Source organism: Canis lupus, chromosome 16 (assembly GCF_003254725.2).
Source record: "Canis lupus dingo isolate Sandy chromosome 16, ASM325472v2, whole genome shotgun sequence".
Taxonomy (NCBI): Eukaryota; Metazoa; Chordata; class Mammalia; order Carnivora; family Canidae; genus Canis; species Canis lupus.
The window spans coordinates 32140777-32165313 of record NC_064258.1 but is presented as its reverse complement, the minus strand read 5'-3'; the positions used below and the strand labels follow the sequence as shown (position 1 = coordinate 32165313).

Sequence of the window (24537 nt, the reverse complement as noted above, 5' to 3'; positions counted from 1 at the left end):
TCAGGCTCCCTGCTCAACGGGAAGCCTGCTTCTCCCTCTCCTCCCCACTTGTGCTTTCTGTCAATATATCTGTCTCTCTCTCTTTCTCCCAAATAAATAAGTAAAATCTTTTTAAAAAAATAAAAAGTTATTCATTGGATTTACCTGTTGGTGGTGAGCAGGGAAGTGGTGTTCTAAATCAAACTGAAAAATGTATCACTTTCCCTTCTTAAAACAGTTTGGGGAGTGCAGTGTGGTATACCTGGTGAGTACTGTCTAGCTTTTGGAGTCTACCACATTATTATTATTTCTTAAGAAGCTTCCTCCATTTATTTTTTTAAGTAATCTCTGCATCCAGGGTAGGGCTGACCACACTATTGAGCCAACCAGGCACTCCTCTCCCACATTATTTTAAACTTGATTTTATTAACATAAAAGAGCATGTGTGTGTGTGTGATATGACTGCCCTCTAGGTCTTTAAACCAGGGAAACCAAGTAGGTGAGTGAGAACAATCAAAAATTTTTATGAAGCAATGTAAACTATGCATTTAACACACCTCTGGTCCTCATTTACCTCCATTTTTCAAATGGGATAGTTTGCTAAAGGGTGACTTGCTCAAGGATACTTAGTAAATAGCAATTGGTTTTTAGTGTTGTTTTAAAAAGATTTTTATTTATTTATTCATGAGAGACACACAGATTGAGGCAGAGACATAGGTAGAGGGAAAAGCAGGCTCCCTGCAGAGACTCGATCCCAGGACCCAGAGATCACAACCTGAGCCAAAGGTAGATGCTCAACCACTGAGCCACCCAGGTGCCCCGCAATTGGCTTTTATAACCTGAATTTGGCTTCAAAAACCACTGCCAAATAAATGGTTTCCAGCAGGGTATTGTCTTTTCTCTCCTTCCTTCTTTTTCGAGAGAGACAGCAGAGGGGAGGGGCAGAGGGAGAGAAAAAGAGCAATCCTCAAGCAGACTCTCCACTGATCAAGGAGCCCAAGTAGGGCCTGGATCCCGGGACCCTAATAACCTGAGTCAAATCAAGGCCAAGGCCTGAGGGAGCCACCCAGGCATACCTCCAGCAGAGTGGTTTCCACCTGCATGCAGCAAAATGACATTACTGATGATATAATTATTATAATGTGATATGCAAATTAAGTGCCCACCGTTATTCTGAGAGTGTGCCTTTTTTTTATTCTTTCGGCATCGAACTGGTCTTTAGAAAAACAGTGTGAGCTAATAAAGGTTTTCTTTTTCCCCTCAAAATAAAATTGGGGAAAACCTGCTAGCCTTCCCATTTTTTTCGTATTTTATTATTATCTAAATCCATGAATTTCAAAGGTCAAGACCCAATGCCACAGCAAACGGTTGGCGGGGTTTAAGCGAGGGGAAGTGAGGGCGGGAGCGGGGGTCTCCCTGGCGAAGCAGCTGCGGAGCGCGGGCCACGGAGTAGACCCAGCGCAGCTCCTGCCGCTAGGCGGCGCTCCGGCCGGGGACGGCGCTGCCCCCTCCCCCCCCACGGCGCGCTCCGGCCGGGGCGGGGGTCGGCGGCCAGGGCACCCCGCAGGGGCGCACATAGACCGCGCTCTGGAGCAGGGCGCGCCCACGGCCCTCGGCCTCCGCGCGCCACGGCTCGGCCGACTCCTGCGCGGGGCCGGCGGCGGTGCAGGCGTGAGTCACGCCACCGCGGGGCGCTGTGCACGCCCGACCCGTGCGCACTCTCGCGATAGGCGAGACTCGGCTTCCGGAGGGGGTTTTCCGGAAGGAGCATGGCTGCCGCGGAGACCTGGCCGGGCTTCGCACGCTGAGCCGCCGGCGCCATGCAGTCCGATGATGTGAGTCTCCCGCGTGCCTGCCACCCGCGTTCTCCTGCTTTAGGACTCAGGAGCCACATGCTGAGCTGGCGCGTTAGCCTCGTGTGGCTCCAGATCCGAGGCCCGGGACGCCGCTTTCCGAACGTGGGGCTCTCACGTGTGTGCCCGGCTCTCCCGCCGGCGGCCCGAGCGGGGTGGGGGCCCGCAGCACGGGCGCTTCGGCCCTCGGGGTCGTCTGGGCCCGGCCGTGCTGCCCAGCCAGGGAGCGCTTGGCCTCTCGGGTCCCTGGACGTGGGACGGGCGGCTGGGGGCGGGGGGGGGGGGGGTACGGCCGCGTTGAGACCTCAGGTGTAAGGATCCCTTTCTTCCACGTGTGTGTTGCCTTTAAATCTGCCTTTCCCGCTTTTGGTCTTTCTTTACATCTGTTCCATTGTCCGCCTGCCCAAGTCATAATTTTCGGAAGCATCCTCGATCCTCATTTATTTAGTTATGTGTATGAGAAATACAAAAGTGCTTACGGTGTGCCAGGTACTGTGGTAATCACTGGAGATTTTTATTAGTTTTTAATAAGCCTGACAGAAGACCTCTGCTTTCCTGCAGCGCTCTAGTGGAGAAGGCAGACGGTGGGTAAACACGGGACCGAACCGAAAGCCGTTGTACTGCGTGCTGATTGTGTGAGAGAGGGACCTAACTAGGCTGGTGAAGCAGGGAGTGATTAGAGACCACTTCAGACACAGCTGAAGGTTTCCCTGAATAGAAGATATTTGAGCTGAGATCTGAAACAGGAGAATGAACCCTCATTGAGGGGCTTTGGGGCAGAAAAGGGGGGGGGGGGGGGAATCCGTGCAGTAAGAACAGTGAAGTGCAAAGATCTGGACGTAAGAGAGATGGAATATATTAAAGAATACCGATGTTAGCCTTAGGGATTGAGGGAACAGAGGTAATGAAGTTGGGTTTGCTTGCAGGACAAGGTCATGTAGAGGCTTCTAAGGAGTGTTGCTAGGGCTGCTGATGGGAAACGACCTCTGACATTTTGGGGAAAGTTGTCTAGTTATTTGAAGGAGAGAAAGAATGAAAGCAGGGGAGACTAGAGTATGATGAAAGTAGTTTCCACCAACGTAGTGATGGCAGAGAAGAAAAGAAGTGGGTGGATCTGAGGTCCGTATTTTCTGTGTGACCAAAAAGACTACATGATCCCCTCAATGAAGAGGGAAAGGGAAAAATCAAAGGGTTTTTGGATTTGAATAGTTCATTGGTGGTTTCCTTTGTGGAGATAAGTTGAGAGGTGTGGAACCGAGACCTTCCTATGGATATGTTAATGTGGGAGACACCTTTCTGACATCCTGGTAGAGATTTCAGGTTGGCAGTTGGTTGTAAATACAAGTCTGCCCAGGAGAGAAGTTTGACCAGTTGTCAATTTGGGAGTCACCTACTTAAAGGCAGAATGAGCTATTGTCCGAGTTTCATTTCTTCTTAACCTTCTTGTCATCCCCCACCAAACACACATACTATAAAATTCCCAAAATGTTATTTTATGTGTTTACCTTTATTTACGTTTTAGGCTTTGACTTCTTTAAAGCCTTTCCCAGTTCCTCAGGGCAGCCCACTCAAAAGCTCTTAAAACTTCTTTTGTGGCACTTAGACTGCTGCTTTGTTTACATTTCCTTCTCCCTAAGTAGATAAAACTGTTTAAGGACTATCCCTTCCTTTATTCAACTAACACTTGAGTGCCTCTTCTGCTCATGACTTAGGGAGTTAGTGTATTAATATAAATCTACAATCAATGCTGAAAGAGTAAGGAACACATTAGTTAGTAGAAGATAGCAGTAGATTATTTTTTTTGCCCAGATGAGACCAAGTTATACTATCTATATCCCCAATCTAGTACTCTGCAGCCTTTTACAGTGGATAATGAACATATTAAGTAATAAATGAAAGTTACAAAATATATATAACATTTCATTTTTGTTAAAAATATAGGCATAGTGATTGGTGGAATGTACGTTCATAGAAGAAAATTGAAAACATTTACAAAATTGTAAATCTGTGGGTAATGGGGTATGATTATTGCCAATTTGTATTTTTTTCTACAAGAATCTGCATAAAAAGAAAAATGAGACTTTTACAAAGCATTTCTTCCTCTTCTCATTCTTCAAAGACCCAAGGAGACTTCTTCAGTAACCAGGGCATTGCCCAGGGTGTTTTCTTGAGTTAATACTCTCATCTGTTGAGTCAGAACAATTGAAATGGATTTTACTTTGTCTTGCAGGTTATCTGGGATACATTAGGAAATAAGCAGTTTTGTTCTTTCAAAATAAGGTGAGTCTAGATTTGCAAGGTGGGCAAAGATTCCTTCAGTTGCCCTCCTGGTAACCCATCTTACAACTTTTGCTCTTTTCCTCCTGTTCTAGAACTAAGACTCAAAGTTTTTGCAGAAATGAATACAGCCTGACTGGACTATGTAACCGGTCGTCTTGTCCCCTGGCAAACAGTCAGTATGCCACTATCAAAGAGGAGAAAGGTGACTCCTTAGTTTTAACTTCCATGAGAACTAGTCAACAGCTTTAAAAGGACGTTCTTTAGTCTCTCTGTAAATAATATTAATGGTATTTACTTTATCTTGCAGGACAGTGCTACTTGTATATGAAGGTTATAGAGCGAGCAGCTTTTCCTAGGCGTCTCTGGGAACGGGTAAGACTTAGGACATAAAATCACAATGACCTTAATCAGTAGCAAAATGCCCATATTTTTCTCTTTTCTTTGACCATAGCTGGAGTAAACTTTTAATTAAGGTTTACTTGTTTGTGAGAGAGAGAACAAGGTGGGAGGCAGAGGGAGAAGCAGACTCCTCACTGAGCACAGAGCCTGACACAGGGCTCGATCCCAGGACCCTGAGATCATGACTTGGGCCAAAATCAAGAGTCAAATGCTTCACCTACTGAGCAACACAGGTGCCCCTGTATTAAAGTTTTGAAGCCAACCTCGTTAGGGCATATGGGTATCATAGGAGTGGAGACCCGGTCATTTACCCTTACTCTTTAAGCTTTCTTTTTCTGTTTGATAGGTCCGGCTTCATAAAAACTATGAGAGAGCACTGGAACAAATAGATGAAAATCTAATTTACTGGCCCCGTTTCATTCGACACAAGTGTAAGCAAAGATTCACCAAGATCACCCAGTACCTAATTCGAATTAGAAAACTTACACTAAAGCGACAGTAAGTAAGCGATCATTCATTTATTATATTTATTTTCTTAAGTTTTTTTCCTTGGGTCACATTAGGAAGATGAGAGATTATGAAACCTTTAGTAATGCTTCTTATTAAATCCAATATTGGGTAACCTTTTATGAGATGCTGACAAGAAGAAAGTTTACCTCTGGTTAAAATTGTGCCCTTTGATGTTCCAGGACTTAAAAAAGCAGTAGAGCAGAACTTGATGATCTCCTCCCTGTCTAAAAAGCAGCTTCAGGAAATTTTCTCCCTGACAGAATCCTAAAATTAGGGTATTGACAATGACCTTAAAAATGTGAATAAATAAAATTTAAGAACTTTACTCTGGGTTCACTGAAAACTAATTTTTAAAAATGTTATGAAATCCACAAAATTAATTGAATACCTTCCTAAGGAGTGATGGGTCCTAATACTTTTTCATTGGGACCTGCAAAGAAAGCTAAAGATGGCAGTCTTCTACAGAAAATTCCTTTTCTTTGTTATCTGAAGCATTAATCTTAGCATAGTGAATGCCCTCAGAAGTCTCAGAATGCCTTAAGAAAACAAAAAGTAAAATACACATTAAAATATGTGTAAAAATGTCTGACTTTTTGTAGCATTAAATACCTAGGAAATGGTCAAGTATATAGTCTTGGCTATATTGAGCTAAGCCCTGCAAAATCAACTCCAATCCTTCTTTCTTCTCATTTTTTTTTTTAAAAGGAACACACAGAATGTGCAGTTGGGTTTTCTGATAATTCTTATTTTCCATAGGAGGAAACTTGTTCCCTTGAGTAAGAAGGTGGAGCGGAGGGAGAAAAGAAGAGAGGTAACTTACCATTCTGGGACTCATAGCTTTTGTATTTCCATTGAGGTTGGGGTTGTGTAGGTAAGGATCATGAGAAAGAGTCAGTCACCATTGTCTATGAACTGTTGGGGCCTTGAGTAATGGTTCCCTAATGCATAGTAGTATTAGTTGTATAAGATATCAGATACTCTTTTTTAAGATTATGACTTTCAGAGCAGATTAAAATAAGGGTTCTTGGGCATGTATATAATGGAGAACAGAGAAATCCCTTGTCTGAAATTCTTGATGTTAAATGTTTCAGAAGTCAGAACTTCGGTTTGTTGCCGATCTTATACGTTGCATACTACATTCAGGAGGGTTTGAGCATCCTTTTTTTTTTGTACCCCACGGTAAAAACTCTAATTCCCATCCTCTATTTCCCGTCTCCCCACTAAGCACCACTCTGGTAACAGTTTTCTATAGTTAAGAGTTTGTTTCCTGATTTGTATTTTTTTTTTCTGTTCTTTGTTTCTTAAATTCCACATATGAGTGAAATCCTATGGTATTTGTCTTTCTCTGACTTACTTCACATAGCAGGTTACATTCTAGCTCTATCCATGTCCTTGCAAATGGCAAGATTTCGTGTTTTTGTTTTTGTTTTTTTAATGGCTGAATAATTATATATATATATAAATATATATACACACACACACACACCACTTCTGTATCCATTTATCAATCAATGGACATATTTTGGCTATTGTAAATAATGCTGCAATAAACAGAGGGGTGCGTGTATACTTTTGATTAGTGTTTTGTTATTTTTTTGGGTAAATAGCCAATAGTGCAATGCCTGGCTCTTAGGGTAGTTAGGGTAGTTCTATTTTTAACTTTCTGAGGCATCTTCATACTGTTTTCTGAAGTGGCTGCACCAGTTTGCATTGTCACCAACAATGCAAGAGGGTTTCATTTGTTTCACATTCTCACCCACGTTTGTTTTCGTCTGTTACTGATTTTAGCCATTCTGACAGGTATGAAGTGATACCTCATTGTAGTTTTGATTTATATTTCCCTGATGATGAGTGATTTTGAGCATCTTTTCATGTGTCTTGTGGCATCTAGATGTCTTCTTTGAAGAAATGTCTGTTCATGCCTTCTCCCCATTTTTACATTGGATTATTTGTGTTTTGGGAGTTGAGTTATATCAGTTCTTAGATAATAATCCTTTATCAGATATATCATTTGCAAATACTTTCTCCCATTTTGTATGTTGCCTTTTAGTTTTGTCAGTTGTTTCCTTTGTTGTACAGAAACTTTCTTTTTTGTTATAGTCTCAGTAGTTTGTTTTTATTTCCATTGCCTCAGGAGACATAGCTAGAAAAATGTTGCTATGGGCAGTGTCAGATTACTGCCTGTGTTCTCTTCAAGGATTTTTATGGTTTGGGGTCTCATATTTAGGTCTTTAATCCATTTTGCATTTATTTTTGTGTTTGGTGAAAGAAAGTCCAATTTCATTCTTTTGCCAGTGGCTGTCCAGTTTTCTCAACATTATTTATTGGGCTTTTTCCCATTGTATATTCATTCCTCCCTTGTCAAAGATTAATTGACCATGTAATTGTGAATTTATTTCTAGGTTTTCTGTTCTATTCCATTGATTTATACCTATTTTTATGCTAGTACTATACTGTTTTAATTACTACCGCTTAGTAGTAGAACTTGAAATCAGGATACCTCCAGTTTTGTTTTTCTTTTTCAAGATTGTTTTACCTACTCGAGGTCATTTGTGGTTCCCTACAGATTTTAGGATTGTTTGTTCTAGTTCTATGAAAAATGCTCTTGGTATTTTGATAGAGATTGCATTTAATGTGTAGCTTGCTTTGGGAACTATGGGCATTTTAACAGTATTTGCTCTTCCATGAGCATGGAATGTCTTTCCACTTTTTTGAATCATCTTGAATTTCTTTCATCACTGTTTTGTAGTTTACAGAATTCAGGTCTTTCACCTCTTTGGTTAAGTTTATCCTTGATATTTTGTTTTTGATGCAGTTGAAAATGGGATTGTTTTATTTCACTTTCTGCTGCTTAATTATTTACGAATGAAGCAGGTTTCTGCACATTGATTTTGCAACTTTTCTGAATCCATTTATCAATTCTAGCAGTTTTCTGGTGGAGTCTTTAGGGTTTTCTATATATATTATCATGTCATCTGCATAGAGTAAGAATTTTGCTTCTTCCTTACCCATTGGATGTCTTTCATTTCTTTGTGTTGTCTAATTGCTGTGACTAGGACTTCCAGTACTATGTTGAATGAAAGTGGTGTGGACATCCTTGCCTTGTTCCTGATCTTAGGGGGAAAACCCTCAGGTTTTCCCCATTGAGGAAGATGTTTGCTGTAGGTTTTTCATATATGTTGAGGTATGTTCCCTCTAGACCTACTTTGCAGAAGGTTTCTTATCAAGAATGGATGTTGTACTTTGTCAAATTCTTATTCTGTATGTATTGAAATAATTATATGGTCTTTATCCTTTCTCTGAATGATGTGATGTATCATGTTGTTTTGTCAGTATTGAACTACTCTACCCTTGCGTGCTCAGAATAAATCCCACTTGATCATGGTATGTAATTTTTTTAAATATAGTTAGATTCAGTTTGCTGATACTTTGTTGAGGATTTTTACATCTATATTCATGAGATTGGCCTCTAGTTCTCTTTTTTTGTAGTGTCTATATCTGGTTTTGGTATTAAGGTAATACTGACCTCATAGAATGAATTTGGAAATTTTCCTTCCTCTTGTGTTTTTGGAATAGTTTGAGAAGAATGGGTATTAACCTTTAAATGTTTGGTAGAACAAGCCTATGAAGCCTTGGAAGCCGTGGAAGTTCTTGGACTTTTGTTTTTGGGGAGCATTTTGATTACTCATTCAATTTCATTGCTGGCTATTGGTCTATTCAAATTTTGTTTTCTCCTGCTTTAGTTTTGGTAGGTTATATGTTTCTAGAAATGTATCCATTTGAACTAAGTTGTCCAAATGTTGGCATATAGATTTTCATAATATTCTGTTACATTGTTTGTATTTCTGTGGTGTTGGTTGTTATTTCTCCTCTTTCATTAGTAATTTTATTTGGGTCCTCAGGGTTTGAGCATTCTAATCAGATACACTAGTAGCTCTCTAGTGAAATATAAGAAGGTTCAGACTACATGGAATTTCAAAAGCTTTTTAAGTAGCCTTATGTTATTTCAGGTCACATTAGGCCAGTAAATTGAGTTTTTTTGATTTTAAAATTGCTTATAAGGAATTGATTGGGGTTGTTTCTTTGAAGTAAACTGGGCAGCTTTGTTACCAGATTAATCAGTAGTGTTGGGAATACCATGGAAAATCTAGTTGGAAAACTCCAGCCTTTGTCAATAGAGCTGTCTGCCTGTCCATCTCACTGGTACCTCATTCAAGTTGACTTTTCTTTTGCTTTTCAAGACCCTGGAATTAGCTTTCCTACAAGTTCGGATTTGCATTTATTCTAGGTGTCTGTTGTGCATACTTCCCTTCTGCCAACATACATTTCCCTGATCATTTGTCATGTCCTATCAAGAAGTAGCTTTAATAATTTAGTGCCTTTGTTCCTATTAATCACATAGAGTTCCAGACTTCAAATCTATTACAGCATTGGTCTCCACAAACTGTTGTGATCCCTTACTCACCAAAGGAATTTTTGAACATATACTGCCCAGCATATTTTTTATGTTACTTACTATTCATGTGTACTTGCACTAATAGGTGTATTATAACTGACATATCTATTATTGATGAAACGAAGGTCTAGGTCTTTGCTGAGAAGGAATTCTTTTTGACTGCTCTCATAACTGATAGATTCCTCAGAGATACATGAAGAAGTACATTGTTGATTGTTTGCATTAAGTAGTGGCTCTTCATTTTTCATCCTTCATCAGCAGTTATGCAGAGGTTTTTATTCAGATACAGGTAGTGAGTATGCTTTTTCCCTGATAGCTAAACAGGTGGTCTTACAAGCCTTTCAGAGGAAATTAAGTTTTTCTGCTTTTAGCAAATAAATTTGAAGCCTTCTGAAAAATGTAGATTTGGAAGATCTTTAAATGGGTTGGAAAATTGTGGTTCCAGAATATTTTGAGTGTCTGATTGCTGCTTTTACGGGAGACGCATGTTTTCACAATGTTACTTTTTAGGTGTAATCACACTTTTCTTTTTAAGACATTCTATTCACAGAATAAATTTTTTTTCAAAAAACATTGTAAACTCTTAAAATACTTTTCTCTTGAAAGAATGGAGTATTTTTTTAAACTTGTGTTGTTACATACTACTGACAGTCCTTTGTCATCTTGGAAAATTTGGAACATTTTTCTTGTGAAAAATGCATGATTCTTTAAGTCGTACAACTCTTTTTAAGTACTAAACCACTAAATAGCATACTTTTATAACCATTCCTATGGTATTGCAAACTATTCAGTAGCCTCTATAAATCCACTTAAGCAAACATTAACTGCCAAATGCTGTAATCATCTGAATAAAGTAGTGAGATCCACACTTACAGACTCTGTGTAGTATTTTTCAAATATAACATTTAATTTTTAAAGAAGAAATATATAACAATTTTCACTATTTTCTGCCTGCATCTCAGTGGATTGCCCTTGAGGTGCAAGCACCTAATTTAGAGAACAGTGCAAAACAGCATGATAGCCTTTTAACTGATCATGTGTCCCCAGTCTCCCTGTGATTTATCTTGTACACTGTTATTCAAACTTTCAGTATGTAAGACTTTAGAATCTTTTATGATCTTCACTATTAAATGAATGCAGTCTTGGGCTAGAAAGTAGATTTAGATTAGATTCTTATGTTTTGGTTTTGGGTGGTCCAGGTTGATTCCATATATCATTTTGGATGTGATCACTGGAGGAAGAAATTTTTAATCTATTTTTCCGTCACATGGAATCTAACACGGTTTTAGAAGAAGTATGAGTAAAGGTCTCTATTTTCCTTTCTCAGCTTTTAAAATCTAGTTCAGAATTGCTCATTTTCTAAGACACTTAAATGTATGTAGAGCTACATGCTTTGTGCATCTATGAAAGGCTTTGTTAGAACTTCATTTAGAATGCTATTTATAAAACAATTGGAGTTTTTAAAAATTAAAAGGTTCTCAAGGTTTGGGAGAGAAAGCAGAAATATATCTGGCTGGAGAGGCACAAGTTCTAGTGATAGCAAGAGTAGGGGGAAAGTAGTTTTTTAAAATAAAAACCTCACGGTTTCTTCTAGGCTGAAAAATGAGTATCAATATGAAATAAATGGGTTTACTCAAATTTTTCGTTACAGGAAAAGGCATTAATAGCTGCACAGCTGGATAATGCTATTGAAAAGGAATTGCTGGAGAGATTGAAACAAGATACGGTAAGAAAGCTAAGAACTTTGGGATGTAAACTTTATTTTTTAGATCAGTAATATGCTAGGAACTAGTGGGAAATGTGTTTTATTTTCAAAAATGCTGGAAAGATCTTTACTTTGATTTTTGTTCCTGAAATAAAACATATACAGGCTCTGGCTTCCCCACTTTAGTTCATTGACACAAACCTATAAAGTGCTCTGGTCACCCTTGATGCTCCATTTAGTGTAAGAGACCTTTCCCTTTGCACCATATTGCCAACTTGTGTCCCCAGTACAACAGTTCCAGATCTCTGTATAAAAGGCATGCAGTTTTGATCCTCCTGCACCCTAATCTTCTAAGACTTTTTTTTTTTTTTCCTAAGACTTTTTAAAATGGGATTTTAATTCACTTTAAAAACTAATGTTGGGCAGCCTGGGTGGCTCAGCGGTTTAGCGCCACCTTCAGCCCAGGGTATGATCCTGGAGACCCAGGATCGAGTCCCATGTTGGGTTCCCTACATGGAGCCTGCTTCTCCCTCTGCCTGTCTCTGCCTCTGTGTCTCATGAATAAATAAAATCTTTTAAAAAAAATAGAAATTAATGTCATTTACAAGACAAAAATGAATAAAACTTTCCTTATTACTTCTTTCTGTCAGCGAATTTACATTTGTTCCAAGCCATGGGTTTTATAAACTAAGTTTCAAGTGACTCTTCATGGAAGCTACTTGATTTTAACCAGTGGTTATTTAAAATGGGCTTTTAAGATAGTGTCAGCTCTAGGCTTGATATTAATACAGAAATACTACTACTTATCAAATCAAGTACTCTCATTTAATCACTGGGGAAAAAATAATATGCTTATTGGACAGTGGATTTCACACGTACGATTGAGAGGTCATTAAAGCTGGTGTGTATCTGTGTTCTTCAGTATGGCGACATCTACAACTTCCCCATTCATGCCTTTGATAAAGCCCTGGAACAGCAGGAGGCAGAGAGTGACTCTTCAGATTCTGAGGAAAAAGATGAAGATGAAGAAGTAAGCCTTGTTTGTTTGTTTTGCTTCATCAAACAGTAGTCTTGTAAAACTAGATCTCTTTACATGAACTTGGGAGACAATATCATTTCATTCCCCTAACCAAAAATTCTTTGGTCGTTTTTCTTTATCATGAGGTTAGCTCTGTTCAGCCAATAAGCTGTTTACACACTGACAATTTAATCGTATTTACTGGGATTCTGAAATTTTTCTTGCAAGGAGACAAATGAAGAATCTTCATCAGCTAAAGGAACTTACTGAAATTCTTTTTTTTTTTTTTTTTTTTTTAAGGAACTTACTGAAATTTATACAGGATTTCATTTCACTATTAATACAGGGGAGGTACTTGAGTTATAGTATTTTTTAGGAAAAGATCAGATTTAGCAGGTAGTTGCTTAATCACATGGTATGCTCACATAGGCATACAGATGGTACTTTTTCCTAGTAGTAACCCTTTTCAGTATTTGAAATTAATAGGTTTAATTAAATGTACAGAATTGTTTGTAAAGCCCTATAATAAGGATGTTTTACCTCATTAAAAGAAATTGATAACCCTAAAATGTTTTTAATGTAGAAGTATTAAAACTTAGAAATAAGTAGATTTTGGTTGAGCCTAGTAAGTAGACTATGAATCTGTTATTTATACACTTACTCATCAAGAAGCATAAGCTGAATTTTCATTCTGTATTTTGAACGTACCAATTTTTATTTTAGGATGTGGGAAAAAGAGAATTTGTGGAAGACGATGAGGTGGATGAAAGTGACATAAGTGATTTTGAGGTGAGATTAATGGGCAGAAAAATTGTCCTTGGCCTTCAGGAAAAAGAAGGTTTCTGAATACAGAGCCAGATAAATTCTCTGGTTCTAAATTGAGAAGACAATGAGAGGAGTTTGAGGATGAATCTAGAATTTTCTTTTTTTTCCATCCCCATTATCAGGATATGGATAAATTGGATGCCAGCAGTGACGAAGATCAGGATGATAAATCCTCCAGTGAGGAAGAAGAAAAGGTCCTTAATGCAAAACATAAAGGCAAAACACCCTTGAAAGGACACTTGCAGAGAAAACGAGCCTATGTAGAGATAGAGTATGAGCAGGAGACAGAGCCTGTGGCCAAGGCCAAAACTATGTGACTTGAGACATTTATAAGCAGGACTGAACATTTTCATCATCCTCTTTCTTGTACCATGAACATGTAAACACCTCCAGTTTTTGCTCTTTCATATGGTATTCAACACAATATTTGTGTTTTTAATATTTATGCTACTTCTGTGGGGCAAGAAATCTGGGAGGGAGCGGAGGAGGCCTTGAGTTGTGAACACAGTATTTTTATAGCGTTGGCATATGCTTTGAAGTAACAGCTTGAGCCCAAGAAGCTTAACAGATGAATTTGTGGGTGTAAATATTTCTAAGTTTTAAATGCTATCCACCCGTTTCCTTGGCATCCTCCCCCCCCCAACTTTATTTAGAAATATCTTCATTTTTTTGCCTTGTTCCCCTTTCCCTACTTCTATGGAAGGGACTAAAACAAAAAGGTCTAAGCTACAATGTTTAGTGTGAAAATACCTTTTTTCTTAAATAATTCCATTTACACAGTAGGAACAAGAAGAAAAAGCCTTCCAGTTTTAGGTTCCATTGTAGGATGTGCCTTCAGAAACCTGCTGCACTTTTCGGATACAGTTCACCACCTTGCTGTCTTCACAGCTTTGGAGAATTTTAACCAGGAGATCCTGAAACATGAAACCAAATAGACTTTGGGTTTTATTTTTAATTGATACTTTTTCTTTTACTTTGGTATTTCTTTCTTGGTACCACACTCAAAAGAAAAAAAAAATGAGATTAGAGAGCAGTCTGTGGAACAGGTGTACTGTGTCGGTGTGCATGGAAATGTCCTGCTGGCTGGTGAAGATGGCTGGTAAGAAGCCCGTTAATACCAGCCAATGCAAATCAGATTGGATCCAGCTCGTGAAAACTGCCTGAGATGAAAGAGCCAACACGAAGTAATTTGAATAAACTGATAAAAAAAAACCAAACTATTTCTAAATATTTTTATGCTGTTTTTTAACTTTAAATTGAAAATTTCTAAAGAGAAATGAGGCAGTGGTTTATTAAATGTCTATAAATACACACATATAGCTATGATATGCTCTGGTTTTGAGAAGTTAACTTTGTGGAATATGAAACTAAAGGAAAAATCTCCATGTGAATAAGTAAGAGTATGTAAAAATATAGTTGCCCAGAAAAACTGGAAACACTTCTGGGATCTGAATCACTCTACCTGTGTTGTTATTTTTTGGTGGCTTGTAGTTCATTATTTCATCATTTAAAAAAAATTCAGAGACTGAAACAGACTTTTTTAATAAACTCAATCTTTTGCCCATTTTCTACCCTCACCCCAGAGACCTCTCCTGATCCTCTTGCTTTTTGGTCTAAATAGTGCTGAGTAGCTTTAAAAGAAGAATGAGATGTTAATCACCCTTTATTGGGGGCTAGCGGTCTCCAAAGTGGAGCCCTGAACCCTGTGTTTTTTCCCACAGAGTAGGTGAGGCATGTGAACTGTAGTCAGAGGAACTGCTCAAGACCCAGGTTGCAGACTCACCTTCACCTGTCCTTGAGAACAGTGGTTCAGGAGAATCAGGCACTCGGTGGCCTCCTCTAGTAAGGCGCTCTTTACAGGCTCAGGTGTAAGGTTTGGATCCCTTGCTACATCACATATCAGTTTCAGGAGCGCCTTCAATAAGACCACAAGTCTACAGGGAACTCTGGAATCAAGAAAAAGTTATGTTCATACTCTATCTAAATCAGGATATTAACAAAGATTTCAAAAGGCCATCAAAGTTGTAAAGCCCTCCCTTCCTAAATGAAGGAACTGAGGGAAATGACTCAACAACCAGGGAGCCAGAAGCAGAACTAGACACCAGACACCAGATTTAGTCACTTCGAGACCCTGTTTTCTGCAGCACAGTGTGTACCCGTGAACACTCTGGCCTGCCTAGGAATACCCTACTCCCCTCCAGAAGTGTGGTTCTATTGTAAGGAAATAATCCCTCCTGGAAAGGGAGAAGTAGAATCTCCCCTTACCAGGGACTTATACTTTGGGCCAGAGAAGAGGAAATGGTCCACAGTCCCTTAACTGTTACAGTCTTAGGCCTAAAAGTTAAAGAGAGAAATAAGCTTGGGTTCTGGGACCTCACTGTCAATTAGAATTTTCTGTCATTTAGTTCCAGATCCTAGCTTACCATCAGTTAAGCCCAGCCTATTAACTTCAACTTATTAGCCTTTCTGAAAGTTTTTATCTTGATAAAAATTGTTCTGGGCATACCTGCCTGCTTGGCAGTTTTACCTGGGCCATGCATATTGCATGAGAAGTTTTAGGGTTTCCAGTATCTTCAATCTAGCCTCTTCCTCGGGTCCATCATAAACCTCCAGATAACCAATGATGATTCGCTCCAGTCTCTTTAAGTGCCGGACAGTTAGAATCCCCAACCTAAAAAGCAAAGAGAAATGTGCATCGAGGAGATGAACCTGAAGAGTAGGCCAGGCCAGACCAGTGGCCCAGGTACTCACCTCTTCACAAACGCCGGGAGGGTTCGGGCATAGGTCCTGCGTAGGAGAAGGCGGTGCTCTGGCTCCATGTGGGTCAGAATCAACTGCAGCACCTCATCACAGTGTGTGGTGGGCCGAGCTGCACCTCCCTTCCATTGCAGGGCTTTCTCCAGGATGGGGAATAAATCCAGCAGACACAGGAGCACAGCCTGGGAGGTAGTAATAAAAAAGACCTGTTCATTTGCATTCACACTCACTGATTGGGCTAGCAACTTTATATACATGTTCTCACAATAAAACTCCTCCATAGAGTCTGAGATGGTCTTTGTGTCCAGTTTGACCACCTTCTGTGAGGTTTCAATGTCTAGGCACTCCCTTCTAGCTCTCCTGGGATCTTTGCTTTTTCTCTTAGTTTTGTTTTAAAGCCATCATCTAAAGAGTCCTAAACTTTTTGGCTGTCAGTACCTGGATTCTCAGCTTAATACCTAAATTGATAAAAGAAATGTGGCAGGGGGGAGAGAAGAAGGGAAGACAGGCATAAAAAAGGTTATTTCTACCTCTGATTTTATATAACTTGTTTCTTCTGTCTTCAGAATGTTCTTTCTGTTACTAAAGAACTGTTCATCCTTCCAAGATCACCTCCTTCCCAAATTCTCCTAAAACCATCCCACCACCACCAAATTGGTTAGCCACCTTTTGCTGGACACCCACTGCACTCTACACAAACCTCTTAATAGATATTTCACACTGTGCTGTAGACATGTAGAAATACTCATTTATTTTTTTTAAGTTGAGTCCATTTATTTTTAATTATTTATTTGAGAGAGCACGCACCAGAGAGCACAAGGGGAGAGGGAGGGACTGGGGGAGAGGGAGAAGCAGACTACCCACCGAGCAGGGAGCCTGAGCCTGAGACAGGCCTGGATTCCAGGACCCCGGGATCATGACTTGAGCCAAAGGCAGTCAGCCAACTGAGCCACCCAGGTGCCCCAAATACTCATTTATTTACATGTCTTCCTAAAGGGTTTCTTAAAGCCAGAAACCCTGTCTGATCCATTCACTCTTGGAACCCACATGGTTCCTCAGACAGTAGGTATTCAGTATCTCTCGGGTGAAAGCACTGTAATATCCAACATAAAAGGAGTTTCAAGAGTGTGTTGATACAAAGCAACAGAGAAGGACATTTCATAAAAATAGAACTTTTCAGGGATCCCTGGGTGGCGCAGCGGTTTGGCGCCTGCCTTTGGCCCAGGGCGCGATCCTGGAGACCCGGGATCGAGTCCCACGTCGGGCTCCCGGTGCATGGAGCCTGCTTCTCCCTCTGCCTATGTCTCTGCCCCTCTCTCTCTCTGTGTGACTATAATAAATAAATTTTAAAAATTTTAAAAAAAATAGAACTTTTCAGACAACGCTTTTCTCAAGTGATAGAGAACTGGCCTAGATGAAGACCAAACACTAGCTTTACTGTGGAGACTCAGAAATGTGAATGCCCGCTTAGTATTAAGACATTTTCACTAGTCATTTGCTACTTTATTTTCAAGTTGGCAATGACTTGGTCATCACCCTCACTTTCCAAGAGAGGAAAATGTGTCTCAACTATCCTTATTCACATAATACCACCTTCTACTCAAGTTTGAGAACTTAGATTCGCAGTTATAAACAAAACTTAAAATTACCTGAATGAGGTTGTACTCTGGTGTGTACAGGTGGTTGAAAAGGGCATGATATACGACCTGGGCTCTGTTATACTGGAGCAAATCAGCAGCTGGCTGCAAGCAGAAAAATTACCCAATTAAGTTTCCCAAGGTTGCCAAATTGTTGATAATTTTTGAAACTATGGATACACAATTATACCATAAGATTCATTATGCCCCTCTCTACTTCTATGTGTATTTTTAAAGCTCCATTATACACAGTTTTAAAAAAAAAGTTTCCTTGAGTAATATAATAGCTTGCACACTGAGCATAATCCTTTTCAGTTTCTGATTTTTTTTGCTCCTTGAAAATCAACTGTTAATCAAGGTCTGATTATTCAGTTTGACATGCAGGATAATGGCCCAGGTGTCCTACATACGTTACTTAAGAGGTACAATCTACTAGGTTGGCAGAAGGAAAATATAAAGAAAAAAATATACATAAGTGATTTTTGTCACATAACAGCGTAACAGGAAGCTAATAAGAGGTATAAAAAGGCAACACTAAAATAGTGTTATGCTGGTGACTCAATCTGTTCCATCAACACAGATGAGAGGTTGCTTACCACATTAAGCACAATGTGATGGAGGCAGCGTACACCCAGGATTTTGTTCTCGGTTTGATAGTCATCTGAGATGAGCAGTGATGGGGGAAGTACCGTTTCCAGATGTTGGCTAAGCCAGGGTCGGGTGACCTGTTGTAGACTCCATGAAAAAACATGTTTGGTGGCAGGGTTATTCTTCCAGGATTCCCTAAATGGAAATGTGAAACCACATTAAGTAGTGACATGTTAACTAGCAAAGCAAATCAACCTCTTCAAGTGAAAGAATATTTTCTTGTCCTTGTAAAGAATATAGCACACAAAATTCTTGATATTATACAGTTTAAGATTTAGATCAAAATAACTTACAGAACTTGCACCAAAAGAACAAAAACAAACAAACAAAAAGTAACCTGACACTAAGTACATTGAACAATCACCCAGGGCTCTGGGCCTAAAGCTTATCTAGTGAGAAGGAGCTGTTTACAATCCGAGCTTGTAAAGAATCTGCGGTGATGGGGTGGGTGGTTACAGCGAAGATTTGTTAAGAAGGGAGAGGGGAGTAAAGGAAATGCCTTCAGTACTAGTCACTATAACAAGGGAGCAAGTGGGGCAGCCCCGGTGGCCCGGCGGTTTAGTGCCGCCTTCAGCACAGGGCCTGATCCTGGAGACCTGGGATGGAGTCCCACGTTGGGCTCCCTGCATGGAGCCTGCTTCTCCCTCTGCCTGCATCTCTGTCTCTCAAGAATAGATAAATAAAATCTTTTTTTAAAAAGGGGGGGAGCAAGTGAATCAATATCTGAAGAAAAGCAATTTACAGCTTATTAAGAGGGTTTTTCATTACACTTTACTCAACCTTCAGAATAACTGTATAAGAGGAGATAATATCTTTTCATTACAAAATAAAAAAAAAGAAACAGGTTCAAAGAGGCTCTCTGACATGGTCCGACTCAGAAGCAATAAAATGAAGTGCCAGGTCACCTCAAAACTCCAGGCTCCTGGTAAAGTGACAGTTGTGTACATTTTTCTCTCCTCATCTCCTGTTACAAATATACAAAGTATCAAGTGGAACTCACAAAGAACACTTTAGCTGAGAGCAATCTAAAGGGCTTTCTTTCATCCCAAACTGGCTTCCAGATCTAATCGACCGTATCTAACACCTAAGTGATGAGTTTCAGGATCCCTAAGTTTAAAATCAAACCCTACGTTTAAATCCTCTCCAAATCCCCATCGTCACCTAACTTAAGAAACTTGAGTGTAAAGACATGGGACAGAACTCCGGAGGGCTAGAAAGAGCGCTAGGAAGTGGGGGCCTGAAGGCCTGGGCTCTAATGTCGAATTCGCCAAAATCTAATAATGCCATTTATAGCAAATCACAACCCTCCCGGGCGTTAAGAGATCTGCTAATATCACACCACCCTTTACCTTATCGTTGGAGGAACTCAGGTCCTCCGAGCCCTAAACATTCTAAGATGTTAGGCTGAAGCCCAGAGGTCGTGGTCCTTTGGCAAGAATACTCACTTATTCAAATCGCGTTTGAGAAGCTCCATTACTGCCGTAAATCTCCCTTTCTCGTCTTCATGTTCTCCGTGCAGAAACCCTGCCACGGACGCACACGGAGTAACCCGAAGGAGTACGGAGAGCACCTCTCCAGCAACCTCACGGGACCTCGGGCTGGTCCACGGGTGCTCCAGACTGTGTGTGAGCGCGAAAACATAGATGGGTGCGGCCGAGTGACGCAGGCCTGCAGTCCACGTAGGGCCAACCAACGAAGACTTGGCCGCCTCCATTCTCCCCAGTAGTTTAAGGAATAGTAGCCCAACCGCGGCCGCTTTCTCGGCCACCTCGCAGTCCGCACGACGTCTGCCCTCCTGCTCCCTGGGCGGGGCTGCATACTTCTCCAGGGCTCTTGCCACCTGCCCCAGCACCTCGGGCATTCCGCGGCGCCACGTGCCGCCCCCCTCCAATAGCTCGTCACACTCTGTGGCTTCTATCAGGGCGCTCAGGTCCTCAAGCGCCGCACTCCTGGCCTTGCCGCGTCGCGGCTCCTGGCTGGTGAGACGGTGCACGATCTGAGACAAGGACTGCCCGAGGGCGGAGGGAGGCCGCTCTCCCGGCGGGCAGGAGCCTTCCTGCGGGGGCGGTTCCCGCGGGCTCTCGGGCTCCATGGCTCAGCCCGCGGCAGCGACGAGCTGGCCTCCTCCGGGGAGCCGAGATGGGAGGCTGGTGCGGCCCGCCCGACAACAAAGATCACCCACCCGGAGGCTGGAATTCTCCCGAGGAACACCTAGAAAACCAAGTAAGACGGCAAGACGTCGGCGGGCGGGCGCGGGGTCGCGAGGCTAACCTGCACAAGAGGCCAGTCCGTGCAAAGGAAAAGATGCAGGGAAGGAAGGGAACGGAGCCTCTCAGACTCCCAACGGTAGATGACTTACCCTTGCCTTTCTGAAGATTAAAAACAGAACGAAACGAAACAACCCTAAAGGTCTAAGAAATAAAGCCCTAAGGCGAGACGCAAACACCTCCACGGGCGCCTCACAACCCGCCCGCACCGCGTACGCATCAGGATCCGGACCCAGCTCGCCTCGCCGCCGCAAGGCACCAGGCTAGCTTCCGCCAGTGCCCAGGCAACACTTCGTCATTTCACGACCCGCTGTCGTAAAGCAACGGAGATCCAGGTTCCCCTCCAAGAAAGGTGGAGTCTGGGAGAAAAATTTGCATAGACGCATCCTCTCGCTAGTTCTATATCTTCTTCACTTATTAAGGTAGAAACACACGACGCGTATCGAAGATACCTTAAAAGCATGCAGAATTTTACTGTTAAGACTGAACGTGTAAGGACTAAGTCTGTCACCCTCTTCAAAAAGTGTGTGGTACATACTCGGGTTTCCTTACCGCGCGCAGCCGCGCGATCCTTTTGTAGTTCATAAGCGTGATGATTGGGTGTTCACGCCGTTGTGTGACATGTGCCTCCCTCCAACCTTGTTACGACGCGGCACATTACCCGTCTGACGTGAACTCGGAGGATCTTTTTCGCTCTTCCCGTACCTCAGAACGTCAGGCCGTCGTCGGCCTCCGGTGTGGGCGGGCGGCTGCGCGGCCTTCCCCGCCTGGGTCTGGGTGCCGGGCGAAGCTCTCGCTCGGGAGGCCCGCGGGCTGCGGGAGGCCGGCGTCGCGCGGGGGCGGGGCCCGTGGGGGCTGGCCCAGGGCGGAGGAGGGGCAGCGCCCTCGGGGGCGGGGTCCGAGCGAGCGGGGAGTCGCGGCGGGTTCCAGCGGCCGGGCTGGGGGAGGAGCCTGTCCGAGCGCGTGTGTGGCCGCGGCCGGTCGCCTTGCCTCGCCGCGCCGCGGGTCCCCGGGAGTGGAGTTCTGTCCGGTGGCCCAGGGTCCCCCAGCGGAGGGCGGTGGTGCCCTCGCCCGTGACCTCCTGCACAGTCCCCGCGCGGACCTCACCGGTGCCAAAGCGAGGGCGGGAGCGCGAAGACGTGGGCGTGGGGCCGGCTGGGCTGCTGGGGGTGGCCGGGAAGGGGGGACCCTCGGGGGGTAGGGGGAGCCCCGCAGCTGCGGCTGGTGCTCAGTCCAATGTCTGGGCGGGCCTGGGGACGCTGCGCCCCCTCCGGTCAGAGAGCGCTCTGCAGGGATTTCCCGCCCCGGGCGCTGGGGGCCGGGGCTCCACGGTGCGGTCTCCTCCCCAGGGGGTGACTGTGTGGCCGGAGAAGACTTGGTGCACCCCCGTCCCCCGTGGCAGAGGGCGCTGCTTGCGGGCCACCTCCCTCCGCGTCCCTTGCTCCCCCCCTTGTTCGCTCGCTGTGTGCCCCGTGTAGGGCGCCCTTGGAGAGCAGTTCCCAATCTCTCTGTGCTTCTATGCTCTTTTTTAAAAAGACTTTATTCATCGACTCCTGAGAGGCACAGAGAGGGGCAGGCTCCCCGCAGGGGGCCCGATGCGGGACTCGATCCCAGGACCCCGGGATCACGCCCACACCCTGGGCCCGCGGCAGCCGCTCAGCCGCCGAGCCACCCAGGTGCCCCTCTGCGCCCTAACGTCTTTAACGGTGACGTGCGAGGAATGATAGTCCCTACTTCTTAGGATTGTTTTTTTTTTTTTTTTTTTACTTCTTAGGATTGTTATGAAAAATAAAGGAGCGAAGTATGCGTCCGCAGCTTAGAGCGGTATTAGTTTCCATTTCCTCTTTTGAGGGCACCTGCCTCTCGGCCTCCTCCATCTGGCCTTGCCTTCTCTGGCCAATTGGTGGCACTCATGATTTTCTAAGCAATTTCAAACCTCGATTAAAAACACAGGAGTTCCTCCGGAGGGGCTTCTCCCACACTACAGTGGGTGTGGGGAGCAAGATGCCAGCCCACAGACTGTGATTGTGCCCTCCTGTGTGTGAGCCCGTCTTCCCTGCTCCTCGCAGCCTTTGTGCCCAGTGGATCTGCGATCTCACTCCCTTGTGAGCAAGCGCTTGTACTGCAGAGGGCTCCCCGCTGCGCTCTGAGTTCCCCGAGGCCAGACCATGTCTTTACGCCCAGTGCCTGGCACGATTTAGCCTTAGCCGTGCAAGAGACGTTTGTGGCACCCGCAAGGCTATCCACAGAAGACTGGCTGAATAAACCACGGTACATCGCACAATGCAGTTCTGTGCAGCTTTACAAAAGAATGAAGGCCATCTCTGTGGAAGGTCACAGAACTCCAGGATGCGTTTTTAAAAATATTTATTTGTGAGAGACAGGGAGAGGCAGAGACTTAGGCAGAGGAAGAAGCAGGCTCCCTGTGGGGGCCCCCATGCGGGACTCATCCCAGGACACCACCCCGAAGGCAGATGCTCAACCACTGAGCCACTCAGGCGTCCCTCCAGGATGCATTAAGTGGGAAAAGCAAGGCTGGGGGCACATATATGTTGCCCTTCTAAGAAAGATGTGTGTGTTTGTTTACATTTGCAAGAAGAGGCAGTGGAATTATAAGTCACAAACCAATAAAAATGTTACATATAAGGAAAAAACCAGAGAGAAAAAATGGGAGTGGAAGCTAGACTTATCTTCATATACTGCGTTTTTTTAGTTGGACTTTGGAATCAAAGTAAACTTTCGGTTTCCATGATTATTTTTTTTAAAGAAAAAAATAGGGATCCCTGGGTGGCGCAGCGGTTTAGCGCCTGCCTTTGGCCCAGGGCGCGATCCTGGAGACCCGGGATCGAATCCCACGTCGGGCTCCCTGTGCATGGAGCCTGCTTCTCCCTCTGCCTCTCTCTCTCTCTCTCTCTGTGACTATCATAAATAAATAAAAATTTAAAGAAAAAGAAAAAAATAAAACATTTTCATCCTCAAAAGAAAAAAAATTAAAGTATCAGGAGTTACTGACATAACTACCTGGAAAAATAAGTAACTGACTTTAAAACTCATTATTTTGACTGTACATCCTTAGTGACACATCTTCAGGATTAAAAAAGAAAAAAGATTGGCAAAGAAATCAAACTGCATGTAATAATAGTATGTTAGTAATAATACTGATATTGTTGGGGGGTTTTTATGCTGTTGCATGCATTTGTTGGTTTTTTTTTTTTTTACGACTTTATTTATTTATTCATGAAAGACACAGAGAAAGAGAGGCAGAGACAAAGGCAGACGGAGAAGCAGGCTCCATGTAGGGAGCCTGATGTAGGACTCGATCCCAGGACTGCGGGATCATGCCTGAGCCAAAGGCAGATGCCCAACCACTGAGCCACCCGGGCATCCCATCATGCATGTGTATTTTACACATATGTGTAAATAAAAGAGTAAATAAGTAATTGAATTAGTATCGTTAGATACCAAGGTCTTCAGTGAGAGACGAAGAGATACAACTATCAAACCAATGGTGCCAGGGATAAGTCGTGTAAATAATGGAAAATTTGAATTGGCAATGGTAATATGAATCATGATTAAATTTTGTTTCTTTGCATATGTTAGCTGTGTCCACTGAAAAAGACAAGAAGCAAAGGTAATCCATTGGCTATGAACAACCCTAGTGTCCAAACTGATCATCGAAATGCCATTGCCCACTAAAAGGAACAGGACCCTTTTAGGAAATGACCGATTTCAGAACTGGGGAGGGATTGTGTAAGATGAGCCTGTGACATTCTGTTATGCCAAAAAGTAAGGTAGCTATCAAATACTACTGAAGTTATGTCAAAAGAGCCAAGAGCAAAGATAAAGGGGCATCCTTTGGCTAAAGATGGAACAGTTTGGGCATAAGAAAGAATAATGACTGATTCTGGAGGCGTCTGGGTGGCTCAGCATTTGAGCATCTGCCTTTGGCTTGGAGTGTGATGCTGGGGTCCTGGGATTGAGTCCCACATCGGGTTCCCTATATTGCTTCTCCCTCTGCCTGTGTCTCTCATGAATAAATAAAGTCTTAAAAAAAAAAGAATGACTGATTGAAACATCAAATATATACAAATCCATGAATGCATAGTAATACTTTTTTAAAATCCTTCATCGTTTATTCGTGTATCATCTAAGGAACTATTTGTTTAGAAAATTGGTAAAGAAGAGGAAAAAATCAAACATTTA

At 42.7% G+C, this 24537-nt stretch overlaps 2 protein-coding genes and 1 non-coding gene across 5 annotated transcripts; 2 read left to right on the top strand and 1 right to left on the bottom strand.

Annotated features, from left to right (window-relative positions):
- Positions 1-1513: 1513 nt before the first annotated feature.
- Positions 1514-14486, top strand: MAK16 (MAK16 homolog). Its single transcript, XM_025425195.3, has 10 exons — positions 1514-1814; positions 4063-4112; positions 4205-4314; positions 4420-4484; positions 4858-5009; positions 5778-5832; positions 11129-11203; positions 12105-12212; positions 12924-12989; positions 13148-14486. Exons 1-10 carry the CDS (start codon positions 1800-1802, stop codon positions 13340-13342), a joined length of 891 nt encoding a protein of 296 aa, XP_025280980.1. The 5' UTR covers positions 1514-1799; the 3' UTR covers positions 13343-14486.
- TTI2 (TELO2 interacting protein 2) lies at positions 11221-20574 on the bottom strand. Of its 3 annotated transcripts, XR_004805624.2 has the most exons (9): positions 20427-20573; positions 19513-20278; positions 18016-18202; positions 17432-17524; positions 15777-15964; positions 15553-15696; positions 14809-14971; positions 13776-13939; positions 11221-12186 (listed from the first exon to the last, which is right to left on the bottom strand). XR_004805624.2 is itself a non-coding variant. In XM_025424742.3 (7 exons), exons 1-7 carry the CDS (start codon positions 20157-20159, stop codon positions 13835-13837), a joined length of 1527 nt encoding a protein of 508 aa, XP_025280527.3. In that variant the 5' UTR covers positions 20160-20574; the 3' UTR covers positions 11221-13834. The 3 variants fall into 3 exon arrangements, 1 of the variants encoding a protein (XP_025280527.3); XR_007402839.1 differs by having other exon boundaries at positions 19513-20573; XM_025424742.3 differs by having other exon boundaries at positions 11221-13939; positions 19513-20574.
- Positions 20575-20902: 328 nt separating this feature from the next.
- On the top strand, positions 20903-21005 carry LOC112664693 (small nucleolar RNA U13). Its single transcript, XR_003139898.3, has one exon. It is a non-coding gene; the product is annotated as a small nucleolar RNA U13 (small nucleolar RNA).
- The last annotated feature ends 3532 nt before the right edge of the window (positions 21006-24537 follow it).

What these genes read in the sequence shown, in the direction of transcription:
- MAK16 (XM_025425195.3), top strand. An exon ending in TTTTGTTCTTTCAAAATAAG is followed by an intron (nt 4,113 to 4,204) that starts GTGAGTCTAGAT and finishes CTCCTGTTCTAG; the next exon opens with AACTAAGACTCAAAGTTTTT. An exon ending in GGAGGGAGAAAAGAAGAGAG is followed by an intron (nt 5,833 to 11,128) that starts GTAACTTACCAT and finishes TTTTCGTTACAG; the next exon opens with GAAAAGGCATTAATAGCTGC.
- TTI2 (XM_025424742.3), bottom strand. Translation starts at nt 20,159, where the DNA reads ATGGAGCCCGAGAGCCCGCGGGAACCGCCCCCGCAGGAAGGCTCCTGC. An exon ending in CTCAAACGCGATTTGAATAA is followed by an intron (nt 18,203 to 19,512) that starts GTGAGTATTCTT and finishes ATTTCCATTTAG; the next exon opens with GGAATCCTGGAAGAATAACC. An exon ending in ATGCAATATGCATGGCCCAG is followed by an intron (nt 14,972 to 15,552) that starts GTAAAACTGCCA and finishes TCTTGATTCCAG; the next exon opens with AGTTCCCTGTAGACTTGTGG.